The 19,460-nt window shown below is 38.6% G+C and overlaps 1 protein-coding gene and 1 long non-coding RNA gene across 2 annotated transcripts; both read right to left on the bottom strand.

Annotated features, from left to right (window-relative positions):
* Nucleotides 1–432: 432 nt before the first annotated feature.
* LOC122879084 lies at nt 433–10,813 on the bottom strand. The gene is made up of 13 exons (XM_044202787.1): nt 10,759–10,813; nt 10,312–10,618; nt 9,266–9,340; nt 8,957–9,046; nt 8,509–8,583; nt 8,200–8,289; nt 7,754–7,828; nt 7,445–7,534; nt 6,997–7,071; nt 5,935–6,024; nt 4,868–4,939; nt 3,210–3,314; nt 433–993 (listed from the first exon to the last, which is right to left on the bottom strand). The coding sequence occupies exons 1-13, from the start codon at nt 10,791–10,793 to the stop codon at nt 433–435; spliced, it is 1,740 nt and encodes a 579-aa protein (XP_044058722.1). The 5' UTR covers nt 10,794–10,813.
* On the bottom strand, nt 10,809–14,064 carry LOC122879396. Its single transcript, XR_006378702.1, has 3 exons — nt 13,622–14,064; nt 11,008–11,119; nt 10,809–10,921 (listed from the first exon to the last, which is right to left on the bottom strand). It is a non-coding gene; the product is annotated as an uncharacterized LOC122879396 (long non-coding RNA).
* Between the last annotated feature and the right edge of the window lie 5,396 nt (nt 14,065–19,460).

Here is a 19,460-nt window from a genome sequence, read left to right as displayed (position 1 = left end):
GGAGCTTCTGTCGCATATATTCATACTTTGTAGGGTCTTGTCCGTGTTTGTTATAGAGTGATTGGGCAAACTGAATAATAGAGAAATCATTTTCGCACAGCTGAGGCAACCTCATCTTGTTTCATGACACTAAGGAGCTTCCACACTCCACTTGAGATCTGCTGACAGAATGCAGTTTCGTGAGCTACAGCCATGCCCAGTACTTTGGTTCTCCCAGGTTCTTTATCCAAATCTTCGTTTTCTGGCTTACAGGGGCATCTGCGGACATGTCTCCAAAGCTCCTTACGAATGTACATCCCTTGACAGTGCATACAGTGAATAAACTTTCCTGCCAGTGCTTTACCCTTTGGTTTCCTCTTCGCTTTCAACGGTCCTGTTCCACCCTGTAAAACTGTTGTGTTATGTTTAAAATTTCCCTTATTCCTCATTTTTCTAATAATATCTTACGCTCTTTTGAATGCTCAGGAGAGAAAATGCATGTACAATTTCAGCATGTGTCTTGTGTGTTTTCAAGTGGCGGGAAATTTTGCTTTGTGGCTTACCACAAACATAACAGTAATTTTCTTTACTCATAGTCAGATGTGTTGATTTTTGTTCATGAAGCTTAGCTTCATCCTCTGGCTTTTCCTTTGAGTCTTTGATAGAATTTACTGAAACAGATGTTTCAGCAGCATTAGGATCTTCAAGAGGTGGCCAACATTTTGATGTGCTGGGCACAACTGGGATGCTTGTGTCTGACCCATAAGATGTTCCAACATCAGGTAGTACTGGATTTACTTGAACCTGTTTAGCTTTCGACTGACTAGGCATAAAGGGGATGCTTGCATCTGTATCATCATCATCAGCATCATCATTTTGTGACTCCGAGTCTGGTATGTAGTCCTTGTCGGACATGTTCTCGTCGTCATCTGATATTTGATCCAGTTCTGAATCTGGTACATCATCCTTATCTGACAGCAGTTCATCCCTGGAACATTTAGAAAACTGTTCCTCCTGAAATGATGAGAAAGCAAATTATTTTATGTGGTGTGGGACAGTTTAAGAGTTCAACAAACCTTAAGTGGATACTCACCTGTGAAGGATCTTGGAAATTTGTAATACGTCTGAGGCAGGATTTATGCCAGACCCCGAACAAACTGTAACATATTTTGAGTATATTTATTTTAACACTGTGGGTCTATTTAAATTGTTCTCCTGTAATAGCACTGCAGTGATCTGGAATACATAAAAAAGCAACACACTGTTTAAGAGATACTTAATTGATGTGCATGTTTGCAAATCCAAGTGGAATAGAAAGCTGGACTCAGGAAAACCTCATGCATGACACCCTCACAGATCTTGTCACTGCCAATGAGGCAAAATGTAACATCTTTAAGTAATCTGAACAATATGCCACACTGTGCAATCCATCTCCCGCTGACAAAGCGAGGTAGCAGTGTTCAATTTCATCATGAAACTATTTTACTCATCGGAAAACTCAACAAAATACAGTGGTGTGAAAAAGTGTTTGCCCCTTCCTGATTTCTTATTTTTTGCATGTTTGTCACACTTAAACGTTTCGGATCATCAAACAAATTTAAATGTTAGTCAAAGATAACACAAGTAAACACAAAATGCAGTTTTTAAATAAAGGTTGTTATTATTAAGGGAAAACAAAATCCAAACCTACATGGCCCTGTTTGAAAAAGTAATTGCCCCACCTGTTAAAACATAACTTAACTGTGGTTTATCACACCTGAGTTCAATTTCTCTAGCCACACCCAGGCCTGATTACTGCCACACCTGTTCTCAATCAAGAAATCACTTAAATAGGACCTGCCTGATAAGGTGAAGTAGACCAAAAGATCTTCAAAAGCTAGACATCATGCCGAGATTCAAAGAAATTCAGGAACAAATAAGAAAGAAAGTAAGTGAGATCCGTCAGTCTGGAAAAAGGTTATAAAGCCATTTCTAAAGCTTTGGGACTCCAGCGAACCACAGTAAGAGCCATTATCCACAAATGGCGAAAACATGGAACAGTGGCGAACCTTCCCAGGAGTGGCGGCCGACCAAAATTACCCCAAGAGCGCAGCGACGACTCATCAAGAAGTCACAAATGACCCCACAACAACATCCAAACAACTGCAGGCCTCACTTGCCTCAGTTAAGGTCAGTGTTCATGACTCCACCATAAGAAAGACTGGGCAAAAATGGCCTGCATGGCAGAGCTCCAAGACGAAAACCACTGCTGAGCAAAAAGAACATGCCAGAAAAATTCCTGATTATCCCCAAGACTCTTGAGAAAATACTCTGTGGACTGACAGAGACAAACATTGAACCTTCTGGAAGGTGTGTGTCCCGTTACATCTGGCATAAAAGTAACATCGCATTTCAGAAAAAGAACATCATACCAACAGTAAAATATGGTGGTGGTAGTGTGATGGTCTGGGGCTGTTTTGCTGCTTCAGGACCTGGAAGACTTGCTGTGATTAATGGAACCATGAATTCTGCAGTCTACCAAAAACTCCTGAAGGGGAATGTCCGGCCATCTGTTCGTGACCTCAAGCTGAAGCGAACTTGGGTTCTGCAGCAGGACAATGATCCAAAACACACCAGCTAGTCCACCTCTGAATAGCTGAAGAAGAACAAAATGAAGACTTTGGAGTGGCCTAGTCAATGTCTGACCTGAATCCTATTGAGATGCTGTGGCATAACGTTAAAAAAGGCAGTTCATGCTCGAAAACTCTCCAATGTGGCTGAATTACAACAATTCTGCAAAGATGAGTGGGCCAAAATTCCTCCACAGCGCTGTAAAAGACTCATTGCAAGTTATCGCAAGCGCTTGATTGCAGTTGTTGCTGCTAAGGGTGGCCCAACCAGTTATTAGGTTTAGGGGCAATCACTTTTTCACACAGGGCCATGTAGGTTTGGATTTTTTCCTTAATAATAACAACCTTCATTTAAAATCTGCATTTTGTGTTTACTTGTGTTATCTTTGACTAATATTTAAATTTGTTTGATGATCTGAAACATTTAAGTGACAAACATGCAAAAAAATAAGAAATCAGGAAGGGGCAAACACTTTCACACCACTGTAGCTGGTATAATAGCCTATGCTGTGTACCAAGGATAATTTTCATAGGTGTTTTTATAGAGTGTAATCATACAGCATATATATCTACCTACTGTCATTTAACACACTCTGTACCAATTCACTAAATATATCTCACCTCTGCATTCATAGCCAAGCCACTTGAAGGAGGATACAGGTCCCACACATTGAACACACTTGTCCAAGGAGGATACTGTTGCGCACACCAGGCGATGTTTTTACACTGTTGACAAAATTTTATTGTAACATTTATTTGGTCCAGACAAAAGATATCGGTAATGCTTTAGATTACAGCCTGCAATGTACTGCTTAATTACACGGAGTTATGGTGTCATCTTTTGTACTAACAATCATTTGTGTACCAGTACAGTATGTACCAATACATATATGTAGGTACTGGGAAACAAGATGTGTTTCCCAGTTATGGAATAAGGGGTAACAATTTGAGATCTCACAAAGAACTTACACTGTAGATGTTCTTGACTACTGGGTACCTATTCTGTTATTACAGGGTTTGTATGACCCACTGAGCAATGTTTGGGAGGAAGGCAATTTACAGTACATGCATGGTAGTTCTACCCTTGTTAGATTAAGTTACAGGGTAACTACAGGGTAATAAAGCTAACCTGCTCACAGGATGATGAGTGGCAGGGCTGGACTTGAACCTAGGTCTCCCGCATAAAACAGCTGAGCTCTATCCTTGAGCCTTTAATTCAGACATAGATTTTGAACATGTATATAACAGAAACTATATGGCCACAATAACCACCAAACTAATTCCTGGATCAGTAGACCTGTGCACCAAAAGGACAATGGTGCATTTTTTTTTGCAGTGCTTGTTAATGAATTCAAAAATGTAGAATTTGATATTAAGGTAATTTTGAAATAAAATCACATCAAATTTATTAAGTGGCGCAGTCACTCCAGTCAGATTTTTGCTCAGTTTTATGATCATACTGTACCCTATAGTAATAGTAATAGAGTAGGTACCCAGAAGTTAAATAATAACTTAATTACAGGGTACAGTATGACCATAAAACTAAGCAAAAATCTGGTTGGACGTTTCAGGGTAGATTGAGTGCTGACTTCTGCATCACTTAATAAATCTGATGTGATTTTATTTCAAAATGACTTTATTACCAACAAACAGACAAACTTAAAAAAACCCGCTAATTATCACCCAGTAAAATGTTTTATCTGCCAGTCACCATTGTTGTTTGGTGTGCAGATTTGGTGGTTATTATGGCCATATAGTCTGGGTTATGTACATGTTCAAAATCTCTACCTGATTTGATGGTTCAAGGATAGAGCTCAGCTCTTTTATGTGGGAGACCCTGGTTTAAGTCCCAGCCCTGCCACTCATCATTACCTGTGAGCGGGTTAGCTTTATTACGCTGTAGTTACTCTGTAACTAAATGTAACAAGGGGAGAACTATCACTGCATATACAAACCCTGTAATAACAGAATAGGTACCCAGTAGTTACAAAATAACTTCAGTATAAGTTCTTTGTAAGATCCCAAATCGTTACTCCCTTATTTCATAACTTCATATCTTGTTCCCCAGTACCTACATATATGTATTGGTACATACTGTACTGGTACACCGTTAGTACAAAAGATGACACCGTAACCGTACATTACGCTGCATGTTGCAGATTGTAATCTAAAGCGTTACCAAGATATCAACATGTAAATGTGAAATATCTTGCTGCTCACTGAGTGAGTCCTAAATACAAATCCATTTAAATTCAATATCAACGTGACATTCAATGTACCTTTCCACTGTTGACAACTGGATCCATTTGACTTGGACTGGGAAACCGATTCTGGTTATTCTCAGTGGTCATCTACAATAGAAAACAAGAGCAGACAGGTTAAAAATTACCGCAGTGTTCAGTGTCTATTTGTTGGCTTTCTTTTAGATGTTGAGTCAGGATTGAAGATACTATGCTGTACTTAAGCATGCACACCTATAGTACTTTGCAAAGTGCTGCAATAATTAATGGCATATCATTTTAAACAGCGACAATGCACATGCATATCTAAGCTACGTGCAGCAGGTCAACATAAAACCTGGAAAAAAGTTCAACAATGCAATCCAATAGTGTGCAAATAAAACTTATTTTGCGGAATTTTCATTTCCAAATAAGTGGTTTAGATTACAGGGGTGGGGCTGGGTGAAAAAAAAATTGAAGATTTTTTCAAGCCTGATTCATTGTTTTAATTTATCGTTTGTCTAAAAAAATCCAAAAAGACTAAAACATCTATATTTTTAGACCTACACGTGTAAAACAAAGACGATAAAAGCCTGAACCACTTGAGTTGTCATTGTTCTGAGTATTTAAAACATGGCTATCCCATACATCAATGTCAGTGCCAGACCAAACAAAGTAGAATGCCTTCACTGTTCAACTCCTATACCTACACTTCTTGTAGCCAGAGAAACAAAGCCAGAACCAGCTAGCCAGTAAATACACAATATTTTACTGGCACAATAAATTCTGGTTTTTAACCTGTAAAATGTAATTAAACAACTCAAACATGTAAATTAAGCTACAGAAATAAATAAAACTATTCTTAAAAACTAAAGTGATGTCGCTCACTACTTTACCTGGAGATCATGTTTTTATTGTTCACTGCTTGACACACATATACACTCAGATATTATTCTAAATTAAACTCAAAAGCGTGTTATGAGAATGTCCTTACATACCATTGTCCATATAAACCATATCACACTCAGGTGACTGCAGACACACACACAGTACCAATGAAACATGTTGGTAGATTTAACGTTTTGCAACAAGTAACATCATTAAGCAGCACATTGGATCTAATTTACCTTTCCAACCCTGTTGGGTGGACCAAGCACTGGACTTGACTGATTCAGGTCGCTCGCAGCCGTCTGAATCCGGTTGCTCTCAGCCGTCATCTGTAGCAGATAAGGCACAGAGGAAAGGCACAATGAATGGACAGGTACTGGGAATGCACCACTACAGAGGACATTTGAGGTTTGAATAGAAGAAACCATCCTACTGTTGACAAAAAGCATGAGAGGATAACTTTGCTTTGAATCTCACTGGATAATTCTCTGAGATATAGATAATCAATGCAAAATATTCCTGAAATTCTGTCTTTTATGAAGATATACCTCTTCAATATCTTCGGTTGTTGATGGGGATTTGTGGCCCTGAATCTTGCAGAGGAATTACCTCATCGAGATCCTGCAAAAAGGAAAAACAAAAGATAGTATCATAAATATCTTAAAGACAGGATGTTCCCCATGTAACATTATGTTAAAGGTATCATGGTTGGGTTAGCCTAACCCCACCTGGAGACAGGACCCTATAAACTATAGGGCCCTCCCAAGTCATATTTGGGTGGATCACTTCTTTTACACACATACACTCAGATATTATACTGACGTACACTTTGAAAAGCATGTTATGAGAATGTCCTTACATACCATTGTCCATATAAACCATATCACACTCAGGTGACTGCAGACACACACACAGTACCAATGAAACATGTTGGTAGATTTAACGTTTTGCAACAAGTAACATCATTAAGCAGCACATTGGATCTAATTTACCTTTCCAACCCTGTTGGGTGGACCAAGCACTGGACTTGACTGATTCAGGTCGCTCGCGGCCGTCTGAATCCGGTTGCTCTCAGCCGTCATCTGTAGCAGATAAGGCACAGAGGAAAGGCACAATGAATGGACAGGTACTGGGAATGCACCACTACAGAGGACATTTGAGGTTTGAATAGAAGAAACCATCCTACTGTTGACAAAAAGCATGAGAGGATAACTTTGCTTTAAATCTCACTGGATAATTCTCTAAGATATAGATAATCAATGCAAAATATTCCTGAAATTCTGTCTTTTATGAAGATATACCTCTTCAATATCTTCGGTTGTTGATGGGGGATTTGTGGCCCCTGAATCTTGCAGAGGAATTACCTCATCGAGATCCTGCAAAAAAGGAAAAACAAAAAGATAGTATCATAAATATCTTAAAGACAGGATGTTCCCCATGTAACATTATGTTAAAGGTATCATGGTTGGGTTAGCCTAACCCCACCTGGAGACAGGACCCTATAAACTATAGGGCCCTCCCAAGTCATATTTGGGTGGATCACTTCTTTTACACACATACACTCAGATATTATACTGACGTACACTTTGAAAAGCATGTTATGAGAATGTCCTTACATACCATTGTCCATATAAACCATATCACACTCAGGTGACTGCAGACACACACACAGTACCAATGAAACATGTTGGTAGATTTAACGTTTTGCAACAAGTAACATCATTAAGCAGCACATTGGATCTAATTTACCTTTCCAACCCTGTTGGGTGGACCAAGCACTGGACTTGACTGATTCAGGTCGCTCGCAGCCGTCTGAATCCGGTTGCTCTCAGCCGTCATCTGTAGCAGATAAGGCACAGAGGAAAGGCACAATGAATGGACAGGTACTGGGAATGCACCACTACAGAGGACATTTGAGGTTTGAATAGAAGAAACCATCCTACTGTTGACAAAAAGCATGAGAGGATAACTTTGCTTTAAATCTCACTGGATAATTCTCTAAGATATAGATAATCAATGCAAAATATTCCTGAAATTCTGTCTTTTATGAAGATATACCTCTTCAATATCTTCGGTTGTTGATGGGGGATTTGTGGCCCCTGAATCTTGCAGAGGAATTACCTCATCGAGATCCTGCAAAAAGGAAAAACAAAAGATAGTATCATAAATATCTTAAAGACAGGATGTTCCCCATGTAACATTATGTTAAAGGTATCATGGTTGGGTTAGCCTAACCCCACCTGGAGACAGGACCCTATAAACTATAGGGCCCTCCCAAGTCATATTTGGGTGGATCACTTCTTTTACACACATACACTCAGATATTATACTGACGTACACTTTGAAAAGCATGTTATGAGAATGTCCTTACATACCATTGTCCATATAAACCATATCACACTCAGGTGACTGCAGACACACACACAGTACCAATGAAACATGTTGGTAGATTTAACGTTTTGCAACAAGTAACATCATTAAGCAGCACATTGGATCTAATTTACCTTTCCAACCCTGTTGGGTGGACCAAGCACTGGACTTGACTGATTCAGGTCGCTCGCAGCCGTCTGAATCCGGTTGCTCTCAGCCGTCATCTGTAGCAGATAAGGCACAGAGGAAAGGCACAATGAATGGACAGGTACTGGGAATGCACCACTACAGAGGACATTTGAGGTTTGAATAGAAGAAACCATCCTACTGTTGACAAAAAGCATGAGAGGATAACTTTGCTTTAAATCTCACTGGATAATTCTCTAAGATATAGATAATCAATGCAAAATATTCCTGAAATTCTGTCTTTTATGAAGATATACCTCTTCAATATCTTCGGTTGTTGATGGGGGATTTGTGGCCCCTGAATCTTGCAGAGGAATTACCTCATCGAGATCCTGCAAAAAAGGAAAAACAAAAAGATAGTATCATAAATATCTTAAAGACAGGATGTTCCCCATGTAACATTCTGTTAAAGGTATCATGGTTGGGTTAGCCTAACCCCACCTGGAGACAGGACCCTATAAACTATAGGGCCCTCCCAAGTCATATTTGGGTGGATCACTTCTTTTACACACATACACGCAGATATTATACTGACGTACACTTTGAAAAGCATGTTATGAGAATGTCCTTACATACCATTGTCCATATAAACCATATCACACTCAGGTGACTGCAGACACACACACAGTACCAATGAAACATGTTGGTAGATTTAACGTTTTGCAACAAGTAACATCATTAAGCAGCACATTGGATCTAATTTACCTTTCCAACCCTGTTGGGTGGACCAAGCACTGGACTTGACTGATTCAGGTCGCTCGCGGCCGTCTGAATCCGGTTGCTCTCAGCCGTCATCTGTAGCAGATAAGGCACAGAGGAAAGGCACAATGAATGGACAGGTACTGGGAATGCACCACTACAGAGGACATTTGAGGTTTGAATAGAAGAAACCATCCTACTGTTGACAAAAAGCATGAGAGGATAACTTTGCTTTGAATCTCACTGGATAATTCTCTGAGATATAGATAATCAATGCAAAATATTCCTGAAATTCTGTCTTTTATGAAGATATACCTCTTCAATATCTTCGGTTGTTGATGGGGGATTTGTGGCCCCTGAATCTTGCAGAGGAATTACCTCATCAAGATCCTGCAAAAAAGGAAAAACAAAAAGATAGTATCATAAATATCTTAAAGACAGGATGTTCCCCATGTAACATTATGCTAAAGGTATCATGGTTGTGTTTTGTTTGAAAACTTTCCACTCTGAAACTGTTCTTTAGTCACTTGACAGGCCTAATGACTACAGTCTGTAGACCATGAACAGTAAAATCTTCTAAGTTATGTTGACTGATGAATTCAGCATTTGATTAATTCATCGTTTATCTACAGTCAACTCACTTGCTAGAATGATGGCACTCCACCTGGAAGTGGTGACTGTAAGCTTTTTGTCTGAGACTTCATGCCTTTGTAGTTCTTAGATTTGCTATGATTCATTTTAAATAAGATTTTGTCTTGCATTCCATATTACTACAAGAGACTGGGTCCCCATCTATCAGAAATTCTATTTTTTATGAAGACATACCATACCAAATTGTGGATTGTAGAAAGGTAATTTGTGGCTAGCCTCATTACCAAAGGGTTGAACCAGTCAATGGCTTATAATAGCACAGGATAATTAACAGGGTCTCCATCCACCAGATGTAAATATACAAACCGCTATACACACTGTATCTCTGTTATGTGTATGTGGCAGTTTAGTTGTGTTCATCAAAAATCAGAACACTGTACATTTTCTTCACCTTAAAATCATCAAACCCTTTCATGGTTATTATAACAGAAAAAAATGTACCAGTGGAAAACTAGGAAATTAGAGAAACAGATTAGATGTAAACATATAGTTTAACTAAGATGAAATCACTTCTTGACCCTCATGTAGGCATATAGAAAAGAAAATTGGAACTATGGACCTGACTGAAGTTTTACTAGGAACAAACTACTAGCGAATTGTCAATCGACTGAAGATTAAATTTAAGAAGGAAAAGTTCAATTTGCCAACACCAACTGTCCACAGGTAGCTTCAAACCTTTTATACAAAATCAAACAACACATATCACTTACCTTATCAAAGCTTGTGAGCAGGCCACTTGATGCACCTGCAGACACCTTTTGAGTGCTCGTATAAGGCTCTGATGTGGGTGGTCCATCAGTCTCACAACGTAAAATTTTGACCACCTTGCATCTCCACGGCCAGTCTGAGTCACCATAATTATATGTTATCTCCTCTCCTGGACTTATGTCTCGTACTGCAAACAAACACAGATGGGGCTTCCCTTGCACAGTGAAGTACTTCATCTTGGCATTAGGGTTTATGTGGTCGTCATTTACAAGTCTTCCAAGTGACCCATCCTCTTTTGCTGCATCAACACTACAAAAACACAAGTAACACTTAATTTCAAACCAGTCAATTTATATACTTAGGTAGTGTAAATTAGAATATGTTCAGCAAACCAAAAGCAACATGTCATTTAATTATGATTAGACTATGTATTGACATATAATACGCACCACCACAGTTTTCCATTAAAATGGAACTCGAACATGAACACCTTAAGGTGGTCATGGTAAAATCTTTGTCTCCTCTCACATTCTTGCTTGCTTATTAGTTCGCCTCTATATTCCAACAGAAAGTCTCCTTTTTCAAATTGAACAGAGGTGAAGATGCCACGACCTAGTTCATACACAAATAACAAATAAGTGACAAAAGACATATTTTAAAGTTGAATTATGATTTAACAATCAGAAGATTTGACTTACCTTTGAAGGAATTGATGTACTTGATGTCAAGTCCCACTTTGTCCCTTTCAGTAGTAACATAAAATTTTGCATCTTCCTTTGGATTAATGCGTCTTCGCCTTTGCATGTTTCACTAGCAGGTGTCAAAAGCCAGAATTACCAAAGATGATTGTCAGGATTATTATGTTAATTTTTAGGACAAGCATGAAAACAAAAGTCTATAGCTGTGAAAACCTGTAACATACGTGCAACATCTGGTTGTCAGATATTGCACCACTGACATTTTATTTAACACTGCTTTACAAATTAATGTTTTATCAACAACAATTAACTCATTACATATGCAAAAGGAGCAATATGGCCCTCCCTCCTCCTAATAAAAGTTTGCAAAACGGTAGGCAAACAGGTTTACATTTCAAGAACACATTGAAAGGAATATGTCTGTATTTTGCACGTTTCACTCCCCAAAAGTGTAGCAACACCTATATACCAGAGAGATACGCTGGTGGGAGTCTGCATATGATGTAGATATTAACAGGAAGGGGATAACATTTGCAGTCATGTTGAGCTGTGCTGGACCACATTCAGATGAACGGCATCCTGCCTCCCTCTGCTTTAACGTTACATGTTTTCTGACAATTTACCAAATTAACCACAACAACTCTCCAAGTAACTTAAACCAACTCCACGAAACTCTTGTAGGCTTCATGACCCATGCTTACCGTCCAAGAGAAACACACAGACAGGTCCATAGCCAGGAAAAGATTTTAACTGAGGTCCGCTAGCAGCCGTGGGTTTTATTCAGGAGACATTTTTAGATGCATACTTAATCTGTCTGATTCTCTGTAACATCATTCTCAGTCTCTGCATCTCCTCTTCCTTCTCACACTCACTTCATCTACCACTTTAGCCTACTTCAATGATAATTTACCACTAATAACAATATAAGCATGTTAGTAGCATTAATTGATTATATATTGTATGATGTGACAGTAATGGGAGTCACATTGTGTTTCTGGTTTCAAGGCCCTTTAAATTTTGATTTTGATTTTACAAATTGAAATTATTACATTAACAAGAACCAGGGCTTGGGATGTTATTACTGTGGTGTTTCTGACATCCGATTAGTTTTTCCCTGTTTTATTATTATAAATAATAAATTTATAAACTAACAACAAGTAACTAACTAGTCAAAGAGCTAAGCCAGATATAACGATGTAAAACAACACGGCAGTGAGACCCACCTCAACTTGTTCAGTCTAAAAATTTTTTTAAAAATCAACCAACCGATTCAACCAACAATCATAGCCTGATCTTTGGAAAATAGTCTAAACCATGACATTCACAGAGGGCTCAGTTAGCGGACTCTGGCGTGCTGGTTGCTATAGAAACCGTGCTCACAATTCAGACCTGCTCCTCTCCACTGCTAACTAACATTAACTAAATGAAACTTAAAGATCACATTAACAGTAAATGCTGTTTACTGAAATAACATTGACTAATACACTCTAGACACTACGCCAAGTACCCGTTGTTTTTTTCCCCTCACGTTTTGTACATTGATCATCATTGATCGGCTGGTTATCTGAATACCATTTAATGTCGTCTTTCATTTTTATGGACGCTAGCAGACCTACACCCTCTGTGTCACGTTTATGAATGCATGAAAGTTACTCACTCATAACGACGCTATCTCTCCCAACCTTCCTGTGTCACTGACAGCATCCCACGCAAAACTGAATATCCAGGAGGCACATAAAATTGATGTCACTACAAAAATCGATTTCATCTACAAAAACAACAAAAAGATTAGTCCAGAGGTGGACACAGCCATGTAAGAGCCATGGGGAGTGAAACGTGCAAAATACAGACATAACTCCATGGGAGTTAATTTAGATAAACCACCAGTAGTTAACTTAGTACAGGCCAGGGAAACCAAATGTGTTATCCCAACAGCACCGTTACAGTATAATACATCATCTTCCTTCGTTTTTTTTCCAAAAGGCAAACCTGAGCTACTAGCTAACTTTATAGGTCCTCCTGTCCCCATCTGTAATCTCTGCAGGAACGCAGTACAGACATGCACGATTAACGTGAGGCTTAACGAGCGCATAGCCACAGGTTGGCTTGGCCTAGCTAGCTTACCACAAGCAAACAAACCAACTGTGATATATCAAATATTCCCTTGCTTGTTTTTTTCCTTTTCAATGCAAAATAGTTTGTTTTTAATTAGTTGCTTCTGTCCTCTTCTCCACCTGTCCACTAGCAAAGAGTGAAGGCATTAGCATTCCCTATGTAGCCTAACGCTTAAAGAGCAGGGCCCAAACGTAGCTCAGCTACCATGTGCAAAGAAAACTAACAACTGTTCTGCTTGACACTGCCCTTAAATATAAAAAAAGTATACCTACATGTCTCACCTTGCTTCTCTTTTCTGAAAAGCAAACATGAGTTGCTAATTAGCTGCCTCACACTGTGCAGGCTAAACTGAAGCTACTGCAACTAGCTCTCATATCGGACTTTATTTTCGTCTAAATAGGCATGAAATTGCATTTAACATCAAAACACATTACTTATAAGTTACCGTTACTTGCAAAAACTAAACACTATATTTACAAAGCAGCTATATACTGTTTACCTGCATGTGTTTAATCCTCTGGTACATCCATTGGGCCTTGCTGCTGCTGCTTTCCACCTTTAATTTTTAAAGCGCGGACGTCTGCGTGGACCTTGGAGTTGACTGCCTATGGGTACCGCCCACATGCATGCCAGCCAATCACAAGGAAGCCCGCCAAATTCGCTCGTGTGTATCGAAAATGTGTATGAAAGTGCAATATAGCCACCATCTGTAGGGTGCGCTGTTCTATACACTGGAATACACTCAAAATCAGGTCAAGTGGTAAATAAGGACTTTCAAAGAAAAAGAGAAAATATGTTATTTAGACACTAACGAATGCATTTACACTTTCGGAATTATGGGGACTATGGCATAGTCCGCCTATTACCCTTAGGTCCGCGGAGCCCAGGTAAGTAGTCAGGTGCATTGTCCATCTATACCATATAAACAAACACACACACACACACACACACACACACACACACACACACATTCTCACTAAAGGTCACAATAAAAGAGCAGAAGTTAGACATGTGAAATCATCTTACTTCAATTTGAATGGCCAACCCCACTTAAGGAGAGCAGGTGCTAAAAGGAACAAGGGAAATGGGAGGAAGGAAAGAGGGCAAGTGCTAAAGAAAGGAGGAGTGAGGTCATTCCTCTTAATGTCATTATCACCCTTATTTAAAGGGGCTTTGATTTCCTTTTTATTCTCACTAGAGCTCCCTGTATTTCTACAATGTTTTGCTGTTGGCCTGAAAGGGGAAGATACAGTGATACAAGCATTGTCTAAATAACATGTTTCACTTTACCTGTTGATTCAAAACCTCACAAGAGCTACAAGAATGAGGGACATGAAAAAAAATGTAATACATAAAATACAGTTTTAAACAAAGATACTTCAGGAACTCTACACATCTTTTTTTATCCAAGCTCTGCAAATAAAATTACTGCTCCCTCCATCCCTTTCTTTTTCTAACAATACTCTTACACAAATCATTGAGAAGGGATGAAAAAGGCATTTATTATGTCCATAGGTCATAATAAAAAGTCTGATTAATAATAAATAATAATAAATATTTTGATGAGGTTAACTTCAGTAAACACATAGACACACATGGAACGGACACTATGGGATGCCATTTTAGTCAGTATTAAATAAATAAATACATACATACATGTGGCTATGAAATAAATAAATGAGTCAATATAGTCAAATAAATAATAGGTTTTTATTTTAAAAAATATATTTTTCAAAGGATTACCTTTATTATATTATTATTTATTTCATGGTATTTGTATTTCTCGGTTACCTTCTAAGTGAAATACTGCTTTTGAACACAGCTCTGTCTGATGCTGCTGCTGACTTCTGGGTTTCAGCTTTTATCTTCATCTGTTTCATGCGCTGCTAGTAAACATAACCCTTGATGGTGATGTTGTGTCAAAGGCAAGTAGTATATTGTTCCATCCTTTTTGTTTTGTGTGCATGTATGGCACGGTGTGTTATAGGTATTCACATTTGTCACAGGTCTCCCAAAAGGGAAGGTAGAAAACTTTATATACTTTATAAAACTTTGGACAACATTGATGGGGAGATGGGAAGGTGATATTTAAAACAGAGCTGTCAAGCATGTTTGCTATTACAACTTACCTTGTAACATAGTAAGCATGGACTTATTAATTGCAGTATGACTCTGGACCAACCTTGAATGGTAGTTAAGTATTGCTCTGTGTGCACCATGGCAACACAAAGCTTTATGTTTTATTAGGTATGTGGGTGGTTTTGTGAAAATACAACCCCATTTCTTTAGAGTAACTGACAGATTCAATTGTTCATGTGGAACACCATGTCAGTGTAAGGGGTCCACTATATACCAGATGCAGACAAATCACTGCCTACTCCAGGCTACTAAGCCTAGTAGGCAGGATACTAAACCTAACCTAACCAAACCAAACCACCAAACTTAACACGGAAGCGGTGGATGGCCGCCCACCATTGAGTCTGGTTCTGTCCAAGGTTTCTGCCTCTTAAAGGAAGATTTTTCTTGCCACTGTTGCCGAATGCTTGCTCATGGAGGGATTTGTTGGGTCTCTGTAAATAATATTATAAAGAATATGGTCTAGACCTGCTCTATAGGAAAAGTGCAATGAGATAACTTCTGTTATGAGTTGGCGCTATATAAATAAAATTGAATTGCAAACCCCACTAACCTGATTCTTAATTCAAATCCAAACATGCAAAGAATTCTCACAACCATTTCCCCTTCAGTTGTGATTATGTGAGGGATTTACATTTACTGCGGTAACAAAAAGCAAGAGTGGAAAGCTCCATGCTGGCCCTGTTTGTCCTGCCTTTGTCTTTGGCCCATCCAGACCCCATGCTGATATGAACCCTATGCTTTACCAAGACAGCCTGTCGTTTTTTATGATGAAACCAGATGAGATTTAGAGAGGGATCCGAGGAGAGGCGGGAAGAAGGATGGATTTTTTCTCCTCTGACCCAGCGGAGGAACTACAACGTCCGATTTTCATTTCAGAGGAAAAACTCAGGGGAATCTGAGTTATGGACATGACAACAAATGTTGTTTTACTGCCCATGATGCGCTCTGTTTGTCCATCTTGCTCCATCTCTATGATGATTCTTTCCCCGCCTGTCTGGCTGACGTGTTTAGTCGTCTGCTTGTGGATCGTTGTGTCTGTCTGCCTATCTATCTCTTTTATTGCGAGTCAGTTTGTCTTTCAGCTTGTTCCCGTGTTATTTTGTACCTCAGTCTTTATGCCTGTCAGAAGCTGAAGAAGTACAATGTAATTCTCTTGCCTTTGCCATCAACTACCCGCCCTGATAATGGATGCAATGTTCAGTTCCCTGGCCAATGTGACTCATTCACATGATCTATCCATCTGCTGTTTTGAACTAGCATCGCCTCCCTTTGTATTCATTCTGTGGTGGTAGTATTGAATGTTCCCCTTTGAGCCCAAAATTGCCTTTACGTTTGTGGTGTCATTAAATGCCTTTGTTGGCAGATCATTTGGTTGTTCATTATGTGGGATAGTTTTATGAGCTGTCCCCTGGCTTGTGCAATAGTCATCCTTGTGATACATGCAGATAATTATCCAGCAGCGATCAGATCTCAGATGGTCAATAATAATATGACATTAGGCTGATGGAGTGGAGGTATATACTGTGTTATTGCAACCCTTTAGGGATTTACATTAGATCATATACTGGACCTCTGTTGAGCTTCATGAGGGGGAGGGAACGAGGGATGGAGTTTGTGTAATATAATTTTTGTGGTTTGAAGAGGAAGGAGAGGTCTATGTTGTGGCCATTGGGATGGACATAAAACCACATATCCATGTTGCCCATAATTACGGGAAATGGAAATGTAATGCATTTCTGGAGCCATCGAGACACACACAGCACCATCAATACCATATGTACTATGTTTTGGTTTGTATGTTATATACACTTGAAGGATAAAGAGTGGTGGCAATGCTCACCCAAAGGACATAACATACGATTGAACCATTGTATTGTAGTTTGGTTTTGTATGTTGTGTTTTGTTAAAAGGGCAATACATAACTCACCTTGAACTGCATGGAGCCAGAGGTGGGGTATGTGAAAACCTAATTACTTGAACGTGATCTTGGTACTTAGCCAGTTACAAACAGCTAGTAAGGTATTGCTAAATCCAAACAGCCATTGCAGTTAGTTAATATGGTAACTACCACTTCCAAGAATTTTCATGTGATTTCGAAGGTATTACACTGATAGGGGCCTATAATATTGTGAAAACATCACCCTGCATTACTTCATTATTATCTTCAGGTTACTACCCCATTGATGTCACCATTTTTTAATCCAAATATTGCACTGATATAACCATTTTATAGTTAGCAGGTTACCATGTTGTTACCAAAATATTACTTTACTCTTACTAAATAGTTTAGCCTCATTGCTATCTTTAAATGTGTTTTATTACCCTTTGTTTTTGGCCCTTTATTACCCTGTTACATAAATTCCAGTCTAATGTTACCCATGTATAACCAAGCTATTACCTGGTTACTACTTTGGTAATTACATGTTATTACATCATTACAATTACAACATCGTTATAATCAAACTATTACCCCACTATTACCATGTTATTACTGAGCAGTAATGTAAAGTGCTATCTGTAACTTTAAGACTTTTACTTGTAACAGAGTATTTTTACAGAGTGGTATTGCTACTTTTACTTAAATAAAAGCTATGAGTACTTCTTCCACCACTGGGCACCACAGAAATATATATAAAAGTTTTAACAGCAAAATTTACTTTAAGTATTAAAGTAAAAGTACTTGTTGGGTAGAATGATCCCTTTAAGAGAGTTATATTATTATACATATCATATTATAGGAATGTTATTACTGTTGCATTAACACATAAGCAGCTTTTTAATGTCATTATCATGTTTGAGGTGGAGCACATTTTAACTACTTTATTTACTGTTGGATATTTTAATCTATAGCACAGTATTTTATAAAAAAATCACCTTTTGTTTGTAAAATTTTAATCTGTGAAATAACTCCAGCCGTCAGATCAGTGTAATGGAGTAAAAAATACAATATTTCCCTCTAAAATATAGTGAAGTAAATTGAAATACTTAAGTATAGCAACTTAAGTACAGTGCTTGAGTAAATGTAGGGCCTACTGAGTTACATTCCACCACAGGCAGTGCATGCCACTTGTGAGTAGTGCTGGAGTAACAAATTCATCCTTGGTATGTGTAATCATTCAATATTGATATTTCTTCTGGAGAATGGGTTGACTTATATACATTACAACTGCATCAATTGTTGTTATGTTGAAGCCTTGGTTTTTGTTCCACTAAGAGCTCACACAGCCACACAAGATGCTAGCCAGCATAGTGTTACCACATTATGTTGAATCCCTAACTGATGATAATAAATATTATTAAAAAATAATAAATGATACTGGTTCATATGGAATTTGTAATATTAAATGAGTGCAAACTGTCCTAATAAAGCCAGTGTGGGAGAATTACATGATCATTACATTACATTATCAACCTTGGAGACAGGAAGATAAAATGTTTTAGGGGGGCAAAGGATTCTATTTGAGATTGAAAAAAGCATACACAATTGATAATAAGTCGGCACTGATGCGTAGCCATGCCAACATACTATTTAACTTATTTTACATACTAAGAATGGAGTGGAGCGAAGTAAAAACAAACTACGATATTTGGCGATATTGGGAAGGCATGCCATCTTGATAGCAGCGTCTTTCTTATCCATAGCTTTCGCCATTGTTGGTATTACCTGGTCCTTTCTATCTGTCATTATCTCCTCAATAGCAATAAACCCTATTGTGAGTCCTTGCGCTATGTCCCTGCTCACTAGTACAGGAACTAACATCTCATCAGGACTTGTTGTTTTAGCTTTCGAGTCATACAGACTGAGACTAACCTCAACCCAGCCCTGAAAGGAGATTTATTTTTGAGCCAGCAGTTCATCAACACTTAACAGATCACTGATGGAATTGATTTTTGCATCAGGTAAGTTTTGGGACTTCCATTTCTCCCTCATCATAGACACAGTACATATAGTAAACAGTAAGCCATAAAAACTCATAGTTTACAGAGGTGCATTTGCAGTTGGACTCAGCCAATCAGAACTGATGACTATTAGTATCCATTTTGCAGTATGCCACTGTAAGAAAGTAACATTCTGTGAGATTAAGTTGGAGGAGGATGAGGAAGAAAATGTAGAGCAGAGACTGAAGATGTCTACCTTAGGCAGAGGGGATGGAAGAGACTGGACAAAGGACGAGAAAGACAGAGAAAAGGAAGAAGGT

Source organism: Siniperca chuatsi, linkage group LG7 (genome assembly GCF_020085105.1).
Source record: "Siniperca chuatsi isolate FFG_IHB_CAS linkage group LG7, ASM2008510v1, whole genome shotgun sequence".
In the NCBI taxonomy this organism is placed as follows: Eukaryota; Metazoa; Chordata; class Actinopteri; order Centrarchiformes; family Sinipercidae; genus Siniperca; species Siniperca chuatsi.
This window is presented reverse-complemented; position numbering and strand designations above follow the sequence as displayed.